Here is a 26,422-nt window from a genome sequence, read left to right as displayed (position 1 = left end):
AATGAATTGTTTATAATATGATTACATCACATGTTCCCTGGCAAGAAGCAAAGAAAGGAGAGAGGGAGGAAAACGTCCTAACTAAGCACCAGGCAAAACCAAGCTTTGTCCAGCACTGTAATGAGTGTCACTCAAGGTAGGATCTAAATAATCTCTCAATTTGTTGATTATTTACTAGCAACCTTGGGGAAGGAGTAGGAGTTAGAGTTAGAACTTTTTTTTTTTTTTTTTTTTTAAGTTTTGCACCTTAGATGAAGTTCTACAGAGACAATCTGAATTCCCGTGTAACAGAATAAAAGGTTTTTGTCCATGTGAGTTCCTCTCTGTAGGTTCAGAGGCAAAATGCTAATACTCAGGGTATACTGAACTCTATTTTACCCACACAAAGGACACCAAGTTGCCTCTCTAAGAGGCTCTTTTGTGAACAGAGTCTAAGTAAATAGCACTGTGACTCTGTGATTTTCTCTGTAGCCCACATCATACCTCACTCAAAAAACAAACCTGCACAGACCATTTGTTTGATAGAAGATTTGCATTGTCAGAGAAAGCCCAGGTAAAAGTCTTAATAACTTTAGCCATTTTTAGAAAAATTGCTGTTGTATGTAGCACTTGGCCCTTTCTTATCTATACCCCCACCCAATCCATTGCTGGTATTTGTACACGTCCCACTGGGAGCCCTTCCTGCTTTCTGTCGTCTGGGTCTAAACAAGCAGTGGGGTTCAGAAAGTCGCAGAGATGATGTACATTCTAAGTATCAATGAGAAGAACCAAGACCTGAATTTATACAGTTATAGAAGCATAATTGTCATGTACATTACAGACTTAAAAATTCCAATGATACAGCTTTGAAAAAATATATCACAGCACATTTTTAATTTTACTTGTTCATGTGTCCAGTTTCAATACATTGACTGCAATATTAAGAATTAGTTTTGTTTGTGTAAATCATTTCGCACAGAAGCTCTAAGGGACGATAATTCCCATCAAATCATTTCTGTTAGACACCTGCAAGCTATTTGTGTTGCATTCCTAATAAACAGCTCCTCGTCTGAACTTGTAATAATTAGGTGACTTTGGAACTCTTAAATCAAAAATAACAAACTTTCTCTTGTTTTTACTAACTACTGGATACTCAACATGATTTACATCATTTTTCAGAATGTGGTATTTAAAACAAAGTTTCCTATTAAACAAACATGAACGTTAAAGTAGGTCAGAAACAAGCCATTCAAATTATGTTGACAATAGCACCACGTCTCCTCCGGTTATTTCCGAGTCCTGACTGTGGTTAGAGCTGATCCCAGTGTCCGAGTCTGTGTCATTTGTATACAAGTTAAATATTCTTTGAGTCAAGGAAGGAACCTCCCCACTGCCGCCGGGGCCCTCAGATTCCTTCCCCCTGTTTTCCTTTAGTTGGCATCCATCTTTGTTGCTAATATGCAGCGAATTGAGCTCCTTGGCCAGGAATTCATACTCTTTTGCTTTCATCTGAAGCAATGAGTCAGTGTATTTAATCTCTTTCTGGACGCCACTCAAGTGAGAGTGAATTTTCAAACCAGCTTTCATGCTTTTCTCCAAATCACACTTAACATTTTCTAAATTAGAGCTTTCAAGCTCACTTGCAGCGGCCCCTTCTGCATCTTCATTTATCTCTGTGCAAACACTTTTTACCTCTTTTTCTATTTCAGCAGAGAGCTTATCGATGAGCATTCTGTAATATGCTAATCTCTCCTCCAGGTGTACAATTCCATCACTTTCAGTCAGGTCGTCCAGACTCTGGTTTTCATCGGAAGGCAAATCCAGCTTCTGCTCAACTTCACTGAAGCTGGGCATTAAATATGCCTCCTGGACATAATTTTCTCCATCATTTTCTACCCTATCAAGGTGGAACTTAGCTTCACACTTTTCAATTTCCAGATCCAACTCTTTCATTCTCTTGACTTGCTGATGAATGGTGTGGTCCTGGGAAATAATCAGATGAACCAGGGTCTCCATGTTATCTCGGTCATGGGAAACTGTGTCCTGCTTAATTTTAGCCAGTTTCCGGAAAGTTTTTCTGACTATTCTTTTTTGCTTGTCTGGTGGTAATGTCTTCATGTAATTTGCTGGACTGAGTTCCCATACTTTTTCCGTGTTTTGCACTAATTTGGCTTCAGCTGTCCTCCACAATGGAACAGGAAGAAGAGCATCTGCTTTAACCAAAACAAATTGCATATTGGGCTGCTCATCTCCCCAGGCTTTCCAAAGCTTCAGGATTCTAGTTAGTGGAGGAAGAGCCCGTTCTGAACCCCTCCACTTTTCTATGATGCAGTAATCACTGGGCTTCCCCAGCAGAAATCGTTTCTCTCCAAATGTAGCCTCATGTTCCTCAAGCAAAGCCTGGATGACATCAGCAGAGGTGGTGCGTTTGGTTAACCCACAGACAATCTTCTCTTCTTGGCAAACCCAAACCACAATTTCCTTCTCTTCTGAATCCATGTCTTTAGTGGGAGATCTGAAAGAAAAACAAAATACATTATATTTCTGTCATCGCCTGTGTAAACTTAGAACCATGGTTTAACTTTAATACCCTTTTCAGATTTTATCCTTAATGAGAGATGCATCTTGAGGCTGAGACTACATATGAATCAGAAGTTTTACTGCAGGAAAAAAAAAAAAATCAGAAAATCAATCTTAATTTCCTTTTATTCCCTAGTGAGCTCTGGAAAGAACAAATTGTCACCAAAGACAACTGAGGCTATTTTATCTATAGAAGTCAGCCACAATATAACTACAGTCGGAACTGCTAGAGTTAAGATAATAATCAAATTGGAGATGAATAAAGAGAGAAAAAATATGACAATTTTTCCTGGAGCCTTAGGATTAAGGGCCATGGAAGCATAGGTAGGAATGGTGGGGTAATATTGGAGTCACAGAAGTAAAAATAGGCCATTACTGAAAACAGTCATACTTTCATTCAACAAATGTTTATTACATGCCTACCATATGTTAGACATTTCTGAAGATACCAAAGGCACCACAGTACACAAAGGAGAGGACAACACAGATGTGAATGTGTTATATTTTTATATTTAATATATTTATATTATATATATAATATAAATTATTATAATGGCAGCTAGTGGTAAATACTAAACAGAAAATTAAACAAGATGAAGGGACCGAAGAAGAGAAGTCTGTTTTACTCACCGTGTTCAGGAAAGACTTCCTCTAAGAAGATGACCTTTGAATAGAGGCATAAATTTTGAGAAGGCCATCAGAGACCTAAGAGAAGAATTCCAAGAGTGAATAGAAGGGCAAGGGTCATGAGGCATGTTCTAGAGACAGAGAGAATGTGAGGGTAGTTGGAGGCTTGAGGATAGTAGAGTTGGAGGGTTGTTGCTGGAGCGAGGGAAAGGTCAAAGGACAGGTGATGAGATCTAGCAGAAATGCATATCCCATGATAAGGCATTTGGATTTTGTTCCAGTTTTAGTGAGAAGCCATGAGAAAGGTTTACCAGAGGAGATTTATGATCAAATTTATGCTTTAAGTATATCTGGCTTGTTTCATGGGATAGACTTAAAAAAAAAAAAAAAAAAAGGACAAAAGCAGAGGAAGGAAGGCTTAGTTAAAAGCCTAGTGCAGAGATCTAAGAAAGAGAGGGGAATTGCCTGGACTAGGGTTTTAGCAGCAGAGGTATTAGGAAGTGGTCAGAGTTAGGACATATATACAAGTAAAGACTTGATCGTAATTTCCTTTGTAGCAGAGAAGGATGGGAAAAAAAATCAGTTTTCTGAAGAAAAAAAGCCACAGAGGTAGTAAAAGAAACAAGGAAGTTCCGTGGTTTCTGGGCTATACTCTGGAGAATTTTTACGATCATATTTCCATCATGAGTGTAAGTCAAATTGACCGTCTTTCATAATATCTTTTTAAAAGAATGTTAAGAAAGAAATGATATAAAGTGAATTATAATCCAATATGATTTATGGAGACAAGATTTTCAAGTCCTAATTGGCTTGTTGTGAAAGTTTATTTATGTAGCACCCTCAGAGTACATGAACTCCGTGAAGCATATATGGAAGAAATTTCCCCTAGCTTCTAGAATCTTTTAACACTTAGAATTTATAGTGTTTATCTTTTAGTACCAAAAGTGACTAATCCTACATGATTATCTTTATTTTAAATGACTAATTAATACACCTTAGTTATTGACTTCCCTGGGGTCATAAAGTGACTACTAACAGTGAAAGGACAAATTAGTGACACCGAATAACAAAGAGTACCCAATAAAATTGATATATCCAACTGTACCAACATTTTATAAATGATTATTCAAAATGTCCTATGGGGTTATGATTGTTCACTTACAAAATATTTAACCTTTAATGACCCAGCATTGAATAATGTGGTATTTGATAATATTTAAACTCATCATTTAACAATTCTAAGCAGAAAAAATGTAGGGAGAATTTAGGGCAACATAATTATTTTCATATTTCAATTAGTAGAGAAATAGCACACAAATACATTCTAAGCAGAAACCAGTAAGTACTCCAAGTAACTGATACTAACTACTGTTTGTGTTATGGCTGTACAGCACAAATTACCTCTAAATTAATCTTTACTTTCATCTGTTTTGATCATGCCTATAAAATACTCAAAATTAACAAACTTTTTTTTGCTTTATGCAGTTAGAAGTTTACCTACCAAATTGCATAATTTGAAAAGAAGTAAACCATGCCACATGCACTTACTGTATGTTAAATTATAGCCATTTCAATATGCACTTTTTATGAATGATGGTAAAAACAACAAAATTGAGCAACTGTTGCAGTTATCAACCTTCTAAGATAATGCCGATACCTATTACATTAAAACTAAGAACACAGGACTTCTTTATTTATCTGTGGTTAAACTTAAAAAAAATTCCTACTAAAAATAAATAGCCCCAAAGATTATAATCATCAGTCATAAAACATTTAACAAATAAAACTGTTTTAAGCTCTTGCATATATCAGTCATTTAATCCTCACAATTCTGTAATGCAGGTAGTAATATTATCACCATTTTATAGATAAAGAAACTAAAGCACAGGGGTTTTTAATGATTCACCTAAGGTCACACTGTTGGTGGTGCATTGAGGATTTAAACCCAAGGAGGAAAGCTGGCTCCATAGTGCAGTGCTAACCATTATATTGTAAAAACAAGTTTGTGAGTTCAATGATTTTCTTTTTAAGATTTTTTTTTAAAGTAATCTCTACACCCAACATGGGTCTCAGAACTTACAACCCCAAGATCAAGAGTCACATGCTCTACTGACTGAGCCAGCTGGGCGCCCCTCCTTTGATGACTTAGATATGTGGATTAAATTGGAAAAAAAATCATAAAATACACTACTCTTTTAAGAGGAACATTGTTATATAAATTTGCCTTTGATAGGAATGGAACTCTAATGTCCCATTAGAACACCAATTGGTCAAGGGAGGACTTTTCCCAATGGCCAGTCATGGAAAAAAGTACATAAGAATGCGTTACCTTCTCTGCCTCTTCCTTATTAATCTTGTTCTTACTCTGATGCAGTACCAAAGGATTTCTGACAGGTCTGGGCACCTGCGTTGGCTGACAAAACTCTTGTTTATGTATATGTAACAACACCTTACTGTTGTTTTCTTAGGAGTATCCCTATATCCCGTTCTATTTTTTGGAAATACTAGTTCTGGGTCTGTAAGAAAGGATGACATATGACCTATAACCTCTTCAGCGCTACACTGTAGTTGTGAAGAAGACTGAGAAGCAGAGATCCGGGAATACTTTGGTACCCTACATAGAATAATAACGATGACATACATGCCAATTCCCCAATACTTAGACGCCCCTACTCCAACTGGGACCTGTTTTGTTTGGGAAGGATCAAGTGCATGTCTACTGTGGCCTCCCACAGATACCTGCTACTTTTCAGCTCATGTGGATAAAGTAACCCTAGTGGTCATTATTATAATATTATTATATATTATTATCATGTTATTTCTACATTATGTATGAGAAAATTAGTTCCTTAATAATAACATCACAGTCTGACTGGTTCCAAATATTTTTTTAAGTCTACCTTAAGCATTTTTATATTTTCTGAGTCAGTTATCCCTAAGTATTTTGAGGAATTTTTACAACCATCATTCAAACCAGATAATTTTCAGAAGTTCTACCCCTTGACTGAATATATTTAAAAGTAATGACTAAAGAATCTCCATAATAAATCTTCCATGCCTAGTAAAAGATTCATCATGTTTAAATTCTACTTTTCACACATGCTTCAAATTCGAAACTGTTTTTATTTTGTAGTATGGCCCCAATTGAGTTTCTATCTTCATTCATTTTCCAACCCTCCGTACCCTTCACTGCAATACTGCAAAATCTGACTTACATTTTCATAAGGTTGCTACAAATATCAAATAACAGAATAAGTAAAAGAGCTTCGAGAATTGTGAAAAATGTAATAGGTAAATATAGGTTATTAACACTAACAAAATTACTGTTATTATTATTTAATACAGAGAGGGGTGTAGTGTTTTTAGTGTGCTCATTCAGTAATCTTATTGACCTTGTATAATAGTTAACATTATTTTACAAATACTTTCCAACACGTTTCACAATACTTTTTCACCTGTTTTAACTCATCAATTTTTTGCATATGCACTTTCAATAATAACATAACTGTTTGACTAATAAAAGACATTTTATTTTATGTATTTTATTATTTTTTAAAGATTTTATTTATTTATTTGACAGAGAGAGACCAGGAGCACACAAGCAGAGGACTGGCAGAGGGAGAGGGAGAAGCAGGCTCCTCACTGAGCAGGGAGTCTCATGCAGGGCTGGATCCCGGAACCCTGGGATCAAGACCTGAGCCGAAAGCAGATGCTTAACCAAATGAGCCACACAGGTACTCCGATAAGAGACATTTCAAAACATCATTAATATAATCATGGGATCACAGAGGAGCCAAGAAAACTTTTAGTCTTTATCTGATTTATAACCCTCTGATTTTGTTTAAAATTTGTGTTACTGAGGTTCATTACACCATATATATATGGTGTGTGTGTGTATATATATGTATATATATGTATACATATTTATGTATATATATACATGTATATACATATATACACATATGTACATATATACACATATACATGTATATATACATATATATACATATATACCTGTATATATATACAATATATATACACATATATACATATATACCTGTATATATACACAATATATATACACATATATACATATATACCTGTATATATATACAATATATATATAAAATTTTACAGCTATTTCATTATTTGGTGTTCGCCTTGGTTGGAATATCATCAGAAAATTAAGATTTATATGCTAAATAAAGCTCTTCAACAATATCTATTAACCTTACTTATGGGTACTTTTCCATATTCACTCTGAAATAATAAAATTAAATATTGGGCTTCTTGCATTCATTCTATAGTCAATCAAGAAATTAAAAATATTTCTCCATTGATAATTAATTTTAATAACACAAAAACAATGACAGAATTAAGTTGAGTTGGCTTATAATTACAAATGCAATGTTCATACACTCAAATATTTCTTCAATAAATATGGACAAAGCATCAGAGAATAAATTAACTATCTAAATCTGGGAGTTTTAAGATAAAAAAAAGTATTTACTAATATATTACAATGCCAAACCGAAGATCTCTGAAAACATATTTGGTGAAAAAAGACTTATTGTGAAAGCAGAGAAAAATGAAGATAAATGGATAAACTTTGGCCATCTTTATTCAGTTGACCAGAGGGAAAGAGCACTGAAGTTAGGGCACAGTTAAAGTTAAAGAGTAACATTTATTCCTAGTATATACTAGACATTAAAGTTCAATTGAAATTTGACATATAAAACTTATTAGGACTAATATATTATATGGAAGCCCACTTTCTTTTTTGTTTTTTTAATTATTTTACTTATTATTATTATTTTTTTATTTATGTGTTTATTTATTCGATAAAGAGTGGGAGATAAAGACAAAGCACAGGCAGTGGGGAGAGAGAGAGGGAAAAACAGACTTCCCTTTGAGCAGGGAGCCTGATGTAGGACTCAATCCCAGGACCCTGGGATCATGACCCCAGCCGAAGGCAGAAATTTAATGGACTAAGACACTCAGGCACCCTGGAGGCGTACTTTCAAAACAATGAGAATCATTAAAATTATAAACTAATTAATTAAGAATTACATTATAAGATAGCTTCTAAAACCCACTATACAAACACTAGAATGCAATCTATAGATATTTATGGAAAATAATTTGAACATGTGAATGCATTTTCCACAGAACCTCTACTACAACTATTTCAGAGGTCAGCCCGGAAAGTTGGATATGGACACAATCTAGCTGGTATGTATAGGAGTGACTCAAAGTGAAATGCTTTTATTGCTTAAGTCTCTTGGGAACCATATTTCATGCTTAGAAATTAATAGTTAAACCTTTCCAGGTCCAAACTATTGGTGGCCCCTGTGCCTGAACATTGTGATGGAAGGATCCATCAGATTGAAAGATGAAGAACTGTGGAGCTCTGGGGGCCTATCTGAGTCCTGGTCCATTGCTCAAAGACTGTTCTCTGTTTCCTTCTTCTTATCATTACCTATTTTTTAAACTGGAGAGTCTCTCCTTCTAAACCAGTGGTTCTCTACCAGGGGTGATTCTGTCCCCCCCCCCCAGGAGACATTTGACAACGCGTGGAGACATTTTTGATTTTTACATTAGAGTCCAGGGGTACCACCAGCATCTAGTGGGTTGAGGGCACATAAATGTTCTGCAGTGCAGAGAATAGTTTCCTGGTAGCAAAAGCTTATAGCTACAAATGTCAACAGTGGTGCAACAGAAGAATCCCTTCCAGATTTACAACAAAATCAATGTTACAACTTCACCTTTACTCTTTTTCCTTGTATCTTCTGGAGAATCTAATACAAAAATTATGAAAACAAAAATAATAAACAAGAGAGACATTTCCAGTCTCGAAAGTTGGCATTCTACTGCCAAAATGCAACTTTTTTCCCTCCTTTCACTCCGCAGCCTGCTTTATGTTTATTATTAATCCTGCCCAACTGGATTTCCCTCTGTTAATCCCAGAACTGGTCCTAAGGAATGCTGATATTTGCATTTAGAAACACAAACACTCAGAACAGGGTTAATTATAGTTTAGGAAAAAACTTCCATTCATAGACTAATAAATCTTTCTCCTTCATTAAGAAATGGTATTTGAATATCTATGACATGACAGAAATAGTCAGGAGACCAGGGCAGTGTCAGCGGTGTTTAGAGGGGAATGGGAGTCTGCAGAAGGGGTTTTCATTGTGTTTTTCTCTTACTATTTTACCGTCTATTCTGCCCTGACAGAAGGGACAAAGACCAGAATTAGGAATGGACCCAGAGTTTGGGGGAAGTAGAGGCCAAGACCTACAGTCTTTCCTAATGAAAGGGAAATCCCCAGAAACAACAGTGGGAAATGAGGGAAAGCATCTGTAGCACCCAGGCAAGGCTGGGGGCATTGCAGGCATGTAAAATAAGCCTAGAGAAGTCAAAAATAGTCTGTAAAATTACCTTAGTCATAAAACTACACTGAATATAACACTACCTTGTTTGGATTATTTAGAAGACACCTTGGATTTGAATACTGTCCAGAAGTCACCATTATTCAAGTGAAATGGCAGATGACACTGTATTTACAAATTCAGTTATTTGTGCTGATTGCTGAATACAAACCAAGGGTTATGAGCATTCTACATTTTACTGACCTTTAGCCAAGTTATGATATTGTCATAGCATGGTCTTTTTTTTCCATGAAGTTGAAAGTAAATAAACGTTTTTTAGTTAAACTTCTCATTCTATAGGGAAATGAGAACTGTCTCCTTAGTATTTTAACTCATAATACAATTTACTCCCTTCAAGTTATTTATTAAACCTCAAAACACATTTATATGCCTCAAAAGATTAAACTTAATTTGATTCTGATGCCACTTTGCAATTCAATGTTATAGCAAGGAACACAACTAGAATTGATACAGTATGAATACATATATAATTCATTTTTGTGTCCTGTATTCTGATAAATGATATACAAAATAGCGATACATAGGAAAAAAAAAAAACTTAGTTCTTGCACAGATTCTGATCCAGTAGAAAGCAGAATTTAATGTCTCATAACATATATATATTTTTATAGAAAAAATGGATAGGTTTGAAGTTGTGAAAACCATTCTCAGGCAGTTCTTTCTTAAAACATCTTGCCCAAATAAGTAATAACCCTCATAGGGTATGACGTCCAGTCAAATAGAACCTTCAATGTATAGCTCACTATATGTGGCACTCATATTAAAAACATATCAGTAAATAATACTGGGAGATAGAATAACCCAACAATGCAAGTTTCAGAAATGATGAATGATAATGAGAGCTACAAGACAATAATAAGAAAAGAAATTTGATTTCAGTATATTTACCTCATGCTCAGATCTGACAATACCTTGTAGAAATTCACTTTTTTTTTTTTAAGATTTTATTTACTTATTTGACAGGGAGACACAGTGAAAGAGGGAACACAAGCAGGGGAAGTGAGAGAGGGAGAGCAGGGACCCCGATACGGGCTCAATCCCAGAACCCTGGGATCATGACCTGAGCTGAAGGCAGCCGCTTAACAACTGAGCCACTCAGGCGCCCCCAGAAATGCACATTTCTTTGAATAAAAGCATGTAAGTCATTAAAGAATAAAAATGGATGATGATAAAAAACAAGTTTACCAATTTAAGTTTTATACCAAAGGTTATAAACTAATATATGAGTTCACAGACCCAATTCTATGTCAATTATAAAATTTTAAATGCTGGGGATGCCATAAATAATCATTTTGGATGCTGAACATTTAAATCACATGTTACAGCTATTTTCAAACAAAAATACCATAGTTCCAAATTTAATAGCATATTTTCCCAATAATCAAAATTATCACAGTACAACTATAAATAAGTTAGCTAATAAATTAGTTAGCCTCATCATTATTATATAGGAGAAAAAATTATATTTTGTATACAAATGGGAAACTTTGTAACAAAAGTAAAGGAATGACTCAAACACAAACAGAAAATGGGTAGGATAAAACAGAAAATTGGGTAGGATAAAACTTAAATGTATTAAAAAAACAAAAAGTTCTATGCAAATTAACTGAATCCATTCCAAGTTTGTTATCTTCCAAATAAATTGTCCATTTAGAATTATGGTATATGAGCTTTATAACTTGCTTCAACAATCATTAATGAAACTGTAGTTTTAGCAAATATGAATAGATGCTGAGGATAAAATGATAGAGAAGATAATTATGTTCAGAAATTCGTCATACACCTTGGAAGGAGAAAAGCTACACTTAGAAAAGGAGATTCTAAAAATTCAAGACCATTTAAACATTACTGAAAGTCATGAGATAAACCCAGAACGAATATGTTATAAAATACCCCAAAATAAAAAAAAATACCTTAAGTCATATTTAATAAATAATAATAAAAACATAGTAATTGACCTCAAAGTCTTCAATTCATTCTCCAGTCCTATAACTCTTTGTAGAAAGTCTGATTAAGTAAAAGAACCTCAAGAGATTTAATTTGGGGCAACATACTGATTTAGATCTTGTCTGTAGGGGCACGTGGCTGACTTACTGGGTACAGCACGTGACTCCTGATATTGGGATTGTGAGTTCGAGCCCCACTTTGGGGGCAGAGTTTAATTAAAAATTAATAAATAAGTAAAAATACTTTAGATTTTGTCTGTAAATAAGACCCCTTCAAATTGTGACTTCACATGATTATGTGTGGACCTGGTAATTGAAGGACAGATATTTAAAACATAGTGAAGTGTGTGTGTGAAGAGGTACACTGGATAGTAGCTCCGTTGAATGCTTAGTATGTGCCTGCCATTGTTCTAAATGCTTTATATACATTAACTCAGTTTCAATCACAACCCGACCAGATATATCCTGTTGTTAAACCCATTTTACAGATTAGAAAATTGAGGCACAGAAGATTAAGGATTTACACACACACACATAGAAATCACTAGTTTAATGTTCTACTAATGCCAGTTTAATTTTCTAAATTAAGGAAGTAAGCCAGGAATGCAGGGTAAGAAAAACCCTGTACATAACATAATTGCAGGGTAGCTATAGTACATAAGTCCCATAAACAGAGAAAAGGGAAAGGAATGTGTAAAGAATGTGTATTGGAGACAACTGGGGGTTAAGTAAACTAAGCTTGTAATTCAGATTCCGGAAATTGATTTAATCAAAATGTAAATATTTAACATGTAGTATTTACCAGATGAAATGCTGAGCAAATATCTAATCTCATTGGAAATTCTTCTGCTCACTTCCCAGTGTTACCTGTGCCTGGCAAATACCTAAAGTTTCCTTGTTGATTTGGACTTTTTAGAGAAATATTTTATAACTAAGCATACATATATTTATTAAAAGAAAGTTACCTAGTCTGAATATTTAGTTTAATGACAGTTGTAGTTTCGTCAGCTATTAACATGAGTTTTCCTGTGGGCAGCTCAGTCCATAATTGGTTTTGCCTACTTAGTGGAAGATATTCCCTAATATTGGTGATTTTTTTACCTTGTATCTGCCTGCAGCCACCTACTCTTCCCTCTCTAAATGTATTCTGAAATATGCTGGCATATTTGAATGGCACTAGAAAAATATAAAAATTTGCATTACCCAGTAGGATAGCTGGAAACATAAGATGAGCTCTTTATCCCTGATTTCCACTTTCTGAACATAATCTAGAATAAAATGTGACTTCCAAATGGAAGGTGAAATAATCAGCTGTTCACCTTTGTTGCAAATAAATTACCTAAAGAGCAACAAAAAATTTATAACTTGTAGCAACAAGAATATACAAGGGCCTGCCATGACATTTTGTTTAAAAAAAAAAAAAAGGACCTACTTGAAAATACCTTGGATAAGAGAAAAACTGGTCATTCGTGTCAAAAGCACCAGATGTCCATCTCCCTTCCCCAAACTTTAAGCTTTTTCATATGCTCTGAATCTCACCGCCTCCACCTCCTCTAGAACTTTGCTTCGAAATGTATCCCTTCTTAAATTCTTTTTATCCTCTACCTTTTCTTCTGGTCCTTCCCACTATCCTGTCACATTTTATCTACAATTATTATGACCACATATTTGCATCAACTCTCTTTCATTCACAAACTCAAATAGCAATCCATGCTCACTTTCTTTCATTATTTCTTCTCTTTTCAGTAACAATAATCTACCATAAAGTGACTTCCCGCCCCCCCCATCTCCCCCCCACCCCTAACAGACACATTTCTTCTCAGGCTTGTTAGAGATCTCAGAACTGCCAAACTTAGCCTCCATTTTGGAATGGATTCAACTTGACCTCTTTGTAACATTATGCATTGTGATCTTTCCTTTCCATCTTGCAGCAACTCATGTCTTGACTCCTGGATTTCACCCTCTAAGCTTCTTGCTTTACCCTTCTAGCTTCTCCTTCACAGATCCTGCGTGATGGGACATGCTTCCTCTGCACATGTGTCCTACAGGGTGGCTAGATTCTTCTGCAGCTCCTTCCATCAAGAGATGTAGTCCATTTCCTCCCCCAGGATAGACCTTGGGATTTGCTATGGCCAGTAGCATATGGTGAAAACCACATATGAAAGTTCTTAAGTCCCGGCCTCAAGAAGTCTTGTAGCTTCTGCTTTCCTCCAGGAATGCAGTCCTGTTACTGCTGCTTGATGAAAAACCCTGAGATGAAAGACCATACGGAGAGAGAGACCCAGCCATCTCAGTCATCCCATCTGAACCCAGACCCCAACCAACCTGCTCTCATTGAAACAGCCCAGGTGAAACCAGCAGGAGAACCACCCCCAGTTCACCTGCAGAATCAAAACAAACAAACAAGCAAACAAATAAGTAAGAATTTTAAAATAACAAAAATAAAAATAAAAAAGAAGACAAATAACCAGTTGTTTCCAGCCACTAATTTTTAGGATGTTTTATTATGCAATAAGACTGATACAAATGATACAAGTAAGTACTGATACTGATATAAATGGCCTCCCCCAGTTTCCTGTGAGTCATTTCTTGTCTCATTAAACACATTTTATGGGTGACTCTAATATTGTCCACAACTTTATCAGCCCATTGTATGCTGATATTCCCAAATCTATATATATTTGCCCTTGAGCTCTAGACCCGTATTCACAAGCTCCTTTTTTGCATGTTTACTTCATATTTGCATTGTATAATTCACAGGAACCTAAAATTTGACTGATCAAAACTAATGCATCATCCTTTTCTCTCATATTCCCAACTATTCCATCTCCTGATTCCTCACGTTATTGAATGTGATCGCTGTCCCCCATCCTTTCTCACAAGCTTGAAAACTAGGATCTTCCTAGGTTCTTTCTCTATGTCATCCCCCTTTAGTCAGTAAGTCTGCCTTATTCACTCTCCCAACTCTCAGTTTCACAACAGATTACTGTAGTAAGCTATTAAATATCATTTTATTATAAACTTTAGCCCACCTCACATTTCGGTGACATTGCCAGGCTGTCCTTTTTAAACCGCAAACCTGCCCGTAGTATACCTTCCTTGATTCAAGTCTTTAAATGGTTTCCAAGTCTTTTTTTTTCTTTAATTTCAGTATTTTTATTTATTTTTTTAAATTAATTTATTTATTTTAATAAACATATAATGTATTTTTATCCCCAGGGGTACAGGTCTGTGAATCGCCAGGTTTACACATTTCATAGCACTCATCATAGCCCATACCCTCCCCAATGTCCATTTCCCCACCACCCTCTTCCGTCCCCACCCCCCCAGCAACCCTCAGTCTGTTTTTTGAGATTGAGTCTTTTATGGTTTGTCTCCCTCCCAATCCCATCTTCTTTCATTTTTTCTTTTCCTACCTCCCCCCAACCCCCCAACATTGCATCTCCACTTCCTCATATCAAAGAGATCATATGATAGTTGTCTTTCTCCGATTGACTTATTTCGCTAAGCATGATACCCTCTAGTTCCATCCACGTCGTCACAAATGGCAAGTCTTTTTTAAATCTCTCTCTCTCTCTGCCCCTCTCTCCTCTCTGTCTCTGCCTTTCCCTCTCTCTCTTTCTCTCCTGTTTTCTCTCTTTCCTGCCTACTCCTAGGATTCCTTCCATGATCTGATTGCCCAAATCATAGCCAAGCACTCCTTAGTATGAACGTTAATATGCACCCAACAAGTTATCCCTGACTCTGATCTCTGATAACTCTAAGCGCTGTCACATATATCATGCTTTGGGTTCCTAGACTGGATTGAACTGCATCTGCCAGTTTTGTTTTCATTCTGGGCCATTCTGTAACTTGCTTCCTTGCCTGAATTACCCTTTTTCCCTAGTCTCTTTTACTCTTCTTTAAATGTCCCTTCCGTTAGGCAAATTCCCTTATCTTCTCTGAATAAACCCCCTTCCCTCCACCCCAGATGGAAACAGGTGCCCTTTCTTGACACATTCAGTAATAGTATTTTCTACCTTTCTTTTTTTCTAGTTTGCCAGTCAGGTCCTGGACTGAATCTTTTATTTTTGAAGCGTAAGTGCCTACCATAGTAGATGGCAAATGTTTATTTTATTTTTTGCAGCATGGAATTGGAAGTAGGTTTTGGAGAAGTATACAAAGAGAATTTTTCAGTCAACTAGCACCTAGTAGTTAAAACTGTCCCACCATCTATTTTTGTAAGTAAAGTTCTATTGGAATATAGTCATGCCCATTTAATTATGCATTGTCCACGGTAGTTCTTATACTACATTGACAAAGTTGAATAGTTGAGATAGTGACATTATGCCAAGAAACCTAAAACACTGATTACGTGGCCCTTTCACAAAATGTTTGCCGACTCCTGACCTAGATGATTTACCTGCACCAAAAATTTAGGTTTTATTATCTAACCACATTATTTAAAAGTCCCATATCTACATAATGCCACATATGACTCTCTAGAGGATAAAAAGGTAAAAGTCATGTAATCTTTAAATAGGAGAAATTCGCAATCCCTGGAAGTGATGGCCATGCTTGGAAGTCATTTGGACCAAAGGTAATGATTAAGGGATCACTAAAAGGATGGGTGCTAAATGGTTCATGGAGATTGAGTGGGTTTAACACAGGATTAGTCAGCTTGAAGGCCCTGACTGGGAAACCAGTCCTTTGTCTTTAAAGCCCTGTTCCAGGTGCTGTACACTCTATATTAATCAGTCACATATGGATGTCAGAAAGTATCAGAGTAGGCTGGATGAAAGGCCGCTTTCACAGTCCCATCTCAGGTGCAGTGTGTCCAAACACCAGGTGTTTGGAGGTGGAATATTTGGAAACATACAAATTAGACCTTGCATTTTTCACTCTTCACCCCATGTTTTTCCCTCCCCAAAATTACCTTTGCCATTCTTTCTGTTTTTCCTGATGATACAACTATGCTCCCAGTTACTCAGACCCAAAATTATAGTTATTATTGATTCTTTGTTTTTCATCCTGATATCCTTTACTGCCTCATCCACTCATTTTTCAATTCCTATCAATTCTGCCTCCATAGTGACTTTTTAACAATAATCACTATCTGACATCTTGTTCATTTATTGTTTGTTTATTGTCTGCCTGCCTGTCCTCCCTGGCACTATCAGCTCAGGGAGAGCAGAGATCTTGACTATCTTCCTCACTATTTCATCCCCAGCACCTCAAATAACATGTGGCCCATATTACAAGGTAAACAATATTTATTGTTGAATACATACATTTTATTGATACTTTATAAATGCCCGCCTTATATTTTAATTATTTATGTATGTCTGTGTGTCTCCCAATCAGCAAATCCGTTAAAAGCATGATCCATATCTGGTTCATCTCTAATCTTTCATCATCCTGCCCCCTGCAAAATGTGTGGTTCATTTATACTTCTGAATTAAAAAAAGAAATCATCAAATAACCATCATCTTGAGCCAGCACAAAGCAAATATAAATAAGTGGATGCCAAATCTGACAAAGTGGGATAGTCGATGAATGTTTTGTTTTTAGAAGCTTAGGCAGGTAAGTCAGTGGTGTTGTAGTATGCTTGGACTGTGGACAGTGTTAACACAGCACAAGCGGACATTTCACTTAATCCTGGAACTTGATCACATCAAGTTTGCCTAGTTAAAGGTAGAACCACTAATGATCAACATTTTTTTAAAAAGTAATTTAGTCTAAGTTTCATGACTATTATTAATAGTTCTAGAGAGAAATTCTTGGGATTTCACTATTAGAGTAGAACAGGCAGTCAAGAAACCAAGGGCTAATACTTTGTTGTCTTCTGCTAAAAAGTGCCTAACTTCCCACATCATTAAAAAAGATGGAATTTCAAAAGTCCAATATAGCCTTACAGGTACTTTTCCTAATGGTGTACGACTCTTTTCTTCTTATGAGATTGCAGTTATTCTATGTCTACCCCATGGAAATACTCATGGTTTCTCAATAGCATCCCTCTCGGCTTCTAGGCAAGTGTAAGGTCCTTATGTGCAGATCTAAAAATAGGTATCCTTGGGCTCTATTATGAAAGACTGTGGTCTCCCCAAACTAATGCTCTCCTACTGGATCTTCAGTACCCTCAGTTAACCATAACTGCAGGGAATTCCAAGAGGATTGAAAAACATCAGAGTAAAAGAGGAGCCTTGGAGTAACTAAAGGTAGCTATAAAACATGCTAGGCATTGGTTGAGAACAAGTATATACTGTGCAAGTATATCCAGAAGCCTCAGCCACAAAACTCCTATCAATTATATACCCCAATTAGTGAGCATAAAAACTTGCTGAAGTTGGACCATTATTTGCATAACTAAAACTAAAATGAAAAATGTCCACAAGTAGAATAACTCAGTTTTATGAACTGATAAACTGACCAATTTAATATGATTATTAGAAGGAAAAACAGTCATCTGTCGTTGACTGTAAGTCTAATGCTGTTATATAAACACACTCTTAAAATCTTTTCTGTACACTTCCTCAGTTGTAAAATTCTTTTTTTTTTTAAACAACCCAATCAACATTATGGATTCTTGCCAAACTGACCATATTTCTGTCTGCTTCTCGATCCTTATCTTTTGATTATCCTATCTTAGTCAGTCTTACCATTGTGTGATTCAACGCCCTCCTACATCTTTTTATACATCTTATTGTGTTCCCTACTCTTGTCCAAGCCTGTCACCTAACTGTGGGAGTTTAATAATAAATGCTATCTAATTACGATGATGCTCCTTTTATTTTTCTTTACCTCCATGTACTCCTCTGTTATGTACTTCTACTTAGAGGTAATCAAAACCATTTATTGAGCACCTACTGTACAAAGGAACAGCCTTTTTCACTGCAAGAGAGTACACTCTCATCTTCTTAATTGCATCATAAAGACTGTGATTTTACCTACCCTGTCAAAGACGGTTTCCCATGCAAGAGTGATTTAAAAGAAAGTTCATGCTTGAGATACTTAACTACAGTGCTGTTCTCTCAATTAGTTTAATCTCTTAGGAATGAGGTTGTGTCTTTGCATGTCTGGTACCATACCAAATACACAGACTGCCAGTCTTAAAGAACTAAAATAAAAAGATAGCTACTCATAACATTCATATATTCATATTATTAAACTTAAATTGTGCATCGCAAATAGCAAACACTCAGTAATTCCTAGATATTATAATTTATAAACTAATCACATCTTTTAACAAGTGAAAATAAGCACATTTGATTTTTACCATAATGCTACCTTTTGTGATAGAAGTTATGTGCCAATGCATCATGTTTTAGGTAAAATAAAATAATACACCAAAAAAAAAACAACAACAAAACTATCTTTTAATTCTATTTTTAAAAGTTATCTTGAAAGGTAAGCAAGACAAGAGAATTAAATTCTACTATGCAGAGGGTATTTTAGAATCATATAACTTTAGAAATTAAAGGGAGCTTAAAATTCTAATTCAGGGTACCCAGGTTGTTCAGTGGACTAGGCATCTGCCTTTGGCTCAGGTCAGGATCCCAGAGTCCTGGGATCAAACCCCCATGTTGCCTTGGGCTCCAAGCTCAGCAAGGGAGTTTACCTCTCCCTCTCCCTCCCCGCCCCCCTCCCTCTTTCTAGCGCACTCTCTCTCTCAAATAAATAAAATATTTAAAACTTTTTTTTAATTTTAAAAATCTAATTCAATCTCTCAATTTATTAGAAGATAAAACTAAATATTTAAATTATGCATTCTTTCTTTTTATCAAAGCTCCTCAAGGACACATAAGGAAATCCCATAAACGATGGTATGCTACACATTGTCAAATCATTAATGGTCTCACAATTTGGCTCAAAAGAGGAATGAAGATTAAACCTAAAAGCTGTCAGAATTCAAATATTTCATCAAGATCCAAAGATAGTTTTGTACAACACTGATAGACTCCTTCTAATCATATTCAGTAAATTATTATATACCTCTTTCTATCTACAGAGAAAAAGAGATCAGTGGTAATACAGAAATTGAGTTGAGATTTCCAAGACCAAAATATCATACCGTGTTTAAATATTAAAAACTTAGATATACTTCATAGCATTTCAATCCTACAGGCCTGAACAAGGGGTGAATATTTATTGAGCTTTTATTACTATCCTCCTAGTACTGTGCTGTCTTTTAAATAAAACCAGATTTAATCTCATACTTGATGGTTTAGGATTAACTCTATTTTAGAGATGAGAAAAGTCAGTCCTAACAAGCCATGCAGAATTATGATTAAGTGCATGGGTTCAAATCCTGTCTCTGTCACTTAGTTATTCTTGCACTGCTCTACGTCTTAATTGCTTCAAATGTAAAAGAGGGGAAATAATAGTACCTTCTTCACAGCATTACTTTAAGTATTATGTAAATCACTCAGAACAGTGCCACATGGTGTTAAAAGAAGTGTTAGCAGAGCTGGATTTCCCCTGAAGCTCATGAAGCTTAAGCATGATGTTTACCTCATTTGCACAGCTGTTTTCCCCAGAACAAATTTAGTAATACTTTTATTCATAATTGTGTATTAAAAAGCAACCCTCCTCTAATTGTCAAACTTGGATTTTCCCTTGCATGCTGTTATTATTGGTGTTGTTGTTGTAGTAAAAAGATTAAATATTTGCCCCAGGGCCCACAATTAATAATGGCATATCTGAGAAAGAACCCAATGTCTGCTGGAATTCTTGACCAAAATATTTTTCTGCCTCTTTCTAGAGTTTTCCTTTGTCTCATGAACTATAAGTATCCTATAGAAGGAGAACAAATTCTCATATCATGTAAGAAAACAAGTATTTCCTAACCCTATGTCCCTCTTATCCCAAAAGAAGAAGGAGATCCTCCACACTTAGCACTGGGATCTATAGTAGCCACTCACCATCCTCAGGCAAACATCACTGATATACATGGTTGCACTCAACGCACATGAAGGGAAGTAAGAGCATGTCTGTGAGATGAGTTACACTGTTTCTTTGTTTAATTTCTAGCAGAAGCTCAGTAAAGTCTGTTTGTCAGATATGGCCCTTCACCATTTGAAAGCAAGGAGTTGAGCCTAAAAGCAGGAATAATGAGAGGTCAACCTTGAACTTATGGATTCATTCTTTAAGTTAGCGATGCATCCACTCAACACGTACTGATACACTCCAATCCAAGTACTCTATGGGGACCAGATGTATTTGAAGAGTATATGCTGAATTAATTTATTCAATCAATAAATATCTGAGAACCAACTCTCACTGAATACCTAGAAAGGAGCAAGATAGGTAAGATCCTTGCTCTCACTGAGTCTACAAATGAGAATTTTTTATGGGTATCTTAAGTCACTTTATTTATAAAAACAGAGGCCATTCTAGCCTGCAGATATAAACCTTTGAGAATAACTTTCCTTGTTTCTCAGCACATTTAATACCTATTGATCATTCTTATTTTTGAAGTATCTTGCTTCTCACTGCCAATGCTGAGCACGTATCCATGATTCTATTCCATTTACATGACATAATTACTTTGCCCTTGGGTGACCATCTACATTAGTAAGTTTTCTTAAATGATAATTAAATGATAATCAACAAATATGCAAACTTTCTCTAGAAGGTGTAGAATTATAACAGGTTACACAGGAATGGAATCTATTTGTTTAAAAAAGGAAATGTTACGGATGCCTGGGTGACTCAGTCCTTAAGGGTCTGCCTTGGCTCAAGTCATGATCCCAGGGTCCTGGGATGGATTTCCAAATAGGGCTCCTTGCTCAGCAGGGAGCCTGCCTCTCCCTCTCCCTCTGCCCCTGCTCCTGTGCACTCTTTCTCTCTCTCCCAGACCCCCATCAAATAAATTTTAAAAATCTTAAAAAAAAAAAAAAGGAAATGTTGTATGTGTTGTATGTGTTTTGCCAAAAAGATGTCTTTAAAAACATCTAAGCAATAGCTTAGCAAGCCTAAGCAAATAGACATTAAAGAACATTAGAGCATAGATGCATGCTGAACTTGTTTCTTTCACATATACATAGTACAGATAACATACTGTCTCACTTTAGAAAGCCAACAGGCTAGAGACAAAGAGATTCCCTATCAAGGACTGGTATCCACATACTTCTGGAAGAGGTAAATACATCTGCTCCTCAACTTTATTCTATTTTCAGAATTAAAATTAAAAGAAGAGAGCCACATTTTTGTAAATTTTTAGAGCTATTATCAGATCTCCTGGAACCATATACCAATCAAATAACATCAAATAACATCAAAGCTTTCTAAGTTATGCAGTCCAGATAATAAAAATGTTCTGTAAATAAAATTGTTAACCAGCTACAAACTTTTAAACTTTTTTTTCCCCAGAAAGTCCATTTAAGAACCTTTCACCTTGACATGTTTCATGAATTGACATAGTACATAATACAACCTCTTATATAGTGGATTTTTAAGTTGACTTCAGTCATTTGAATAACAATTCAAGATTTAACCTAGAGCTCAATTTCACTGCCTTCAGTACTCTTGGTATTTTTTTGGCCAGGGATAAAGCATTCCAGTCATTGTTCCTAATGGGCTATCTCCTGCCAACGAATAACTACTTAAGTTACCAAGTATCATCAGGGGAAATCTCTTTCAGAAACTCCTGGGAACTAAAAAGATGTATGTACTCAGATACTGTGCATTTCTCAATCCGTTTTCAGGAATATGTTAAGTGTTTATTTGAGGTTAGACAAAATAGTACATGATAATTTTCCATTTCACAAATCACCATACTTCTAATTTCAGAGAAAACATCCATCTTGCCAGCAACTTTTACCATAACCGCAAAATTAAATTCTTCCTTCTGATGAAGCATTTGTGGCATTGTTACTACAATTAAAAGATCAATTCTGATTACAAATATAAAGGATCTAAGATTGGCTCCATTTCTTTTACTTCTTTGAAAGTTAGAAATGAAAAGCATACAAAGTTTGTGCGCCATAATACCATCATTCGTGACCATGCATTATTCTCAAATTCCCCAAAGACTGTTGCCCCACTTTTTAAATTTAAATGTTTCTTAAAATTTAGAAAAGATCAAATAGTGAGGTAGTAGATTAACTTGGTGTCCAATTCCATAAAATTATTTGTCTATTTCCTTGGGTTTTGGATTATATCAAATGTCAACCAATCCCTTATGAAGTATTCACTTCTATACAATACCAACCGAGCTCAGAAGATGAATAGAGAATAAAATAGTAACTATGTTTTTATAATTTAATTTACAAATTATGTAAATAACTGTATCATGGGTCCAGAATATGCCAGGCACTGTCCTAGGCATAAAAACACAATGGTGACTAGACAGATATGGCACTGCTCTCTCTAAGCTTTACAACTTGTATTTTCTAAAAGATTTTATGCCTCATACTTGGAAAAGACAGAAAGAGAATAGATGCAGAAAAGTTCAATAAACAAACTTTGTCAAAATTTTATGATCTCAAATTCCTAAGATTCCTTCTAGTAATCTATATTTTTTCCAGCTTACAAAGATGCAATTATGTTCAAGCAGCTCTTTTACTTGTATAAATTATATATCACAAGATATACAAAAGCATTGCTCAAATTCTTCCTTCGCATTCTACAAGGAATTTTATATATTTGAGGAATGCCTTAGCTATTATCAGATAAATGTTTTATCATCAATCACATTTACTATCAAAGGATGAATCACTTGTCATTTAAGGAAAGATACTTCGTTTCAGTATGCCCAAGTAAGATTATTTAAGTCATTATGGAACCAGATAAACAAAATGGATAGCTTTAATCATGTCACTAAGTTTCATGTGTAGTTTCACCTTTGAGAAGGTACAAAAACAAAGCAGAAAAAAACAAAAATATCTCATCTATGGTAATTATTGGACACCGAAAAAATAAATACACGTTAATTCTATTTCAATATACCATGTAGCTTATGGACTGCTTAGTTTGAGACACTCATATTTTTATCTCTCTGACCACTGCTGTGGCTTACAAATTCTTAAGAATGGGAAAATATAAATTTATAAAGGGAAGCACTCAATTATTAGAGCGACTTACATATATCCTCACTTCCATCAAATTACTTCCTACTACTTCCATCAAACCACATTCCTAATAAAGCATCACCATTGGGAACACCATTCTGTTTTCTCAGAAAAACTCGAAATACTATTAAACTCCTCATTTTTTGTTGTTATTTCTTTCCATTTTTTCATAATTTTGCATAGAAAATGTCATATTAAAAATTGCATACTCACCTCCCTGAATGAAAGCCAGTTTAATGGGTAGATGAAACAGTGGCAAAATTGAGATAACATAAGTGGACATGTACTTCCGTAAGGGAAACTCACAGGGGTGCACACACAGTTACACTGAACTGTTTATTTGGCACACAAATGACAGAATTCTAGAATTAATAATAATCAAAATAAAAAACAAGAACACACAAAAACAAAACAACCCTGCACTATAAGGGTGTATTTAGAAGGATCAGCATGCCAGGAACTTAAATTGTTTTATACGACCATGAACTTTCCCCAACTAATTTTTATATATTTTGATGGCATTCTTACAAACATACTTCACAAATAATTCTACTGTGTAATCATTTAAAAAGTAGTAAGGCTTTTCTATTGGCAGGGGAAGGCTTTTGGAATTATTTGTTAATGCATTGATACCACTAAATTACAAGCCCATTTTTAGTAACCATCACTAACTTTTTTTTAAAGAATATCCAGACATATTTCTTTATTTTAACATATAGTTTCACTAACTGCCAGAAATGCCATATATGTGGTATATTACCAAATTATTAGCAAATAAAACTGGTTTAGAAAGTTTCATAGTACTGATTATTGTTGTTTTCCTTTCTTAAGCAAACTTAATGAACTCAATCATGAATACATTTAGAACAAATTAAAACCAGAATTTTTCAAGTAGACATTTAGGCACAAAATGTGGAGATTTACTTTAAAATTGTATCATCATAAATTATCAAGCAGACACTTTAAAATAATTGTGTCATTTCCTACCATGTAATTGTATGCTTTTAAATTTACCCCGAGTAAATTATGACAAGTACTAACAAGCATGATGGAGAGAAGAGTTATGGAAAAGCCCTTATTTCAAAATAAATATACTAACAGTAAAACCCATGTCTAAAATTATCCTCACATTGTTTTAGCATATAAATGTAACATTTGGGGTGTTAATAAAATATTTAATAAGACTGAAAACACATACTGGCTCAAGAAAAGAAGTCTGTGTGTGTGAGAAAGAGAGAGAGAGAGAAAGAGAAAAACATTTATTTATACCTACACATTTACACTAAGGGCACTGCAGGCTTAGAATAGCAAAAAAAAAAAAAAGAAAGAAAAAAAAGAAAAAAAAATCAAACCGAAGTAAACTTGTAGCAATACAGATGAAGAAGGAGAGCTGCTTGAAATCTCCTTTGGTGCCTAAAACCCCCAAACCACCTAAAGCTCTCAAAGATATTTGAAACAATCAGTTCACGAAAAGTTTCTCTACAGAGTATTTTCACTTTGGGAACTTTCCAGGTTTCAGGAATGCCCCTACTCTAAGGGGAGCCAAAGCATTGTTTCCGGATTGTATCAGCAGCTGTGTTTTTCGTTCTAATTAGTGGCTAATAAATTCTAGTTATATTTTCATCAAAATTTTAACCCTTCCTATAATATGCTAAAATTCTGTCTGGACCAAAATGAAACTTGCCTTCCCACTACACTCAAATACACAAGGCAACACAAAGAAATTTTGGTGATGGTAGCTGTGGAACCAGGACTCGCTAAAGGGGGAAACAGAATAAAAATCATATATATATGATATATATATATCATATATATATATATATAAATGATCCTTGAGGTTGAATAATAGCCTGGCCAGCTGAATATAAATACAGAACTTCATTCCCTAGGGCTTTGCCCACTCATAGCAATTTTCATCAGAATCTAATTGCAACAAAACACCTACTTTCACACAGAAGCCCCCCTCACCCCCCCACCCCGCCACACACACACACACACACACACACACACACACACGCACGCACGCTGCACTTTACACTTTACCTGTTTTTATGCCGAGTCTTTAGCAAGTTTCTTCCAAAGGGAGCCATGGTCCCCCAAGCCAGCAAAGAGAAAGGGTCTTATCTCAAAGTTATCTGGAGATGGGGGTGGGAGGTGGGTATCGGATTTCTCAGTGAAGGGAAGAGGATTGAAAGTTTCCTCTTCACCTCCTCAAACGCTCCTGGCTTTCAGCTCATTAGCAGCCGGCTAAGAGAGTTGCTAGAAGTTGTGCAACTGCTCCCTAACTTTGAACTGCTGGATTGTTGTGGCTGCTGCACCTTTGGAGACCTGCCCAGCTTCAGCCTCGAAGAAGGCGTTTGGAAGCAGGAAAAGAAAAAAAAGAGAGAGCGAGAGAGAGAGGAAGGGAGGGGGACTCTATTGTGTTCTGTAGTTATTTGCAGACTTGCTAAACTTTAAGAACTCCCAACCCCACGGGCATGGTAATACCCATGGAATGGGAATTTCACTCCGTTTGGAAACCCCCCCTCCCCCGCTCTCCACACCCAATCACACAAGGTGAACTAAACACACAAAAGGATTTAAAGTAAATATACCCCTACCTCCCAACCAGCTCCAGTCTGTGAACAGTAATCTGATCGTGGCAAGCGAGAGTGAGGGCCCAGAACTTTTCGTCTACGGATTCGACACAAAAATCCCCCACTGGGGGGTACGGGGAGGGGGGCGCGTCAGGGCTGTAAAATACGTTGAGGAGGAGCCAAGCCGAAGACCGAATCAAGGTGGACTCAGAGGT

At 35.7% G+C, this 26,422-nt stretch overlaps 1 protein-coding gene across 2 annotated transcripts; it reads right to left on the bottom strand.

Moving 5' to 3' along the window:
* Positions 1–235: 235 nt before the first annotated feature.
* RASSF9 (Ras association domain family member 9) lies at positions 236–25,971 on the bottom strand. 2 transcript variants are annotated; one of them, XM_080812173.1, is made up of 3 exons: positions 25,675–25,938; positions 13,907–13,962; positions 236–2,494 (listed from the first exon to the last, which is right to left on the bottom strand). In XM_080812173.1, the coding sequence occupies exon 3, from the start codon at positions 2,476–2,478 to the stop codon at positions 1,234–1,236; it is 1,245 nt and encodes a 414-aa protein (XP_080668299.1). In that variant the 5' UTR covers positions 2,479–2,494; positions 13,907–13,962; positions 25,675–25,938; the 3' UTR covers positions 236–1,233. The 2 variants fall into 2 exon arrangements, with proteins under 2 accessions (XP_080668299.1, XP_080668298.1); XM_080812172.1 differs by lacking the exon at positions 13,907–13,962 and having other exon boundaries at positions 242–2,494; positions 25,675–25,971.
* Positions 25,972–26,422: the final 451 nt, after the last annotated feature.

The sequence above is a fragment of the Martes martes genome (assembly GCF_963455335.1).
Source record: "Martes martes genome assembly, chromosome: 8".
Lineage (NCBI taxonomy): Eukaryota > Metazoa > Chordata > Mammalia > Carnivora > Mustelidae > Martes > Martes martes.
This window is presented reverse-complemented; position numbering and strand designations above follow the sequence as displayed.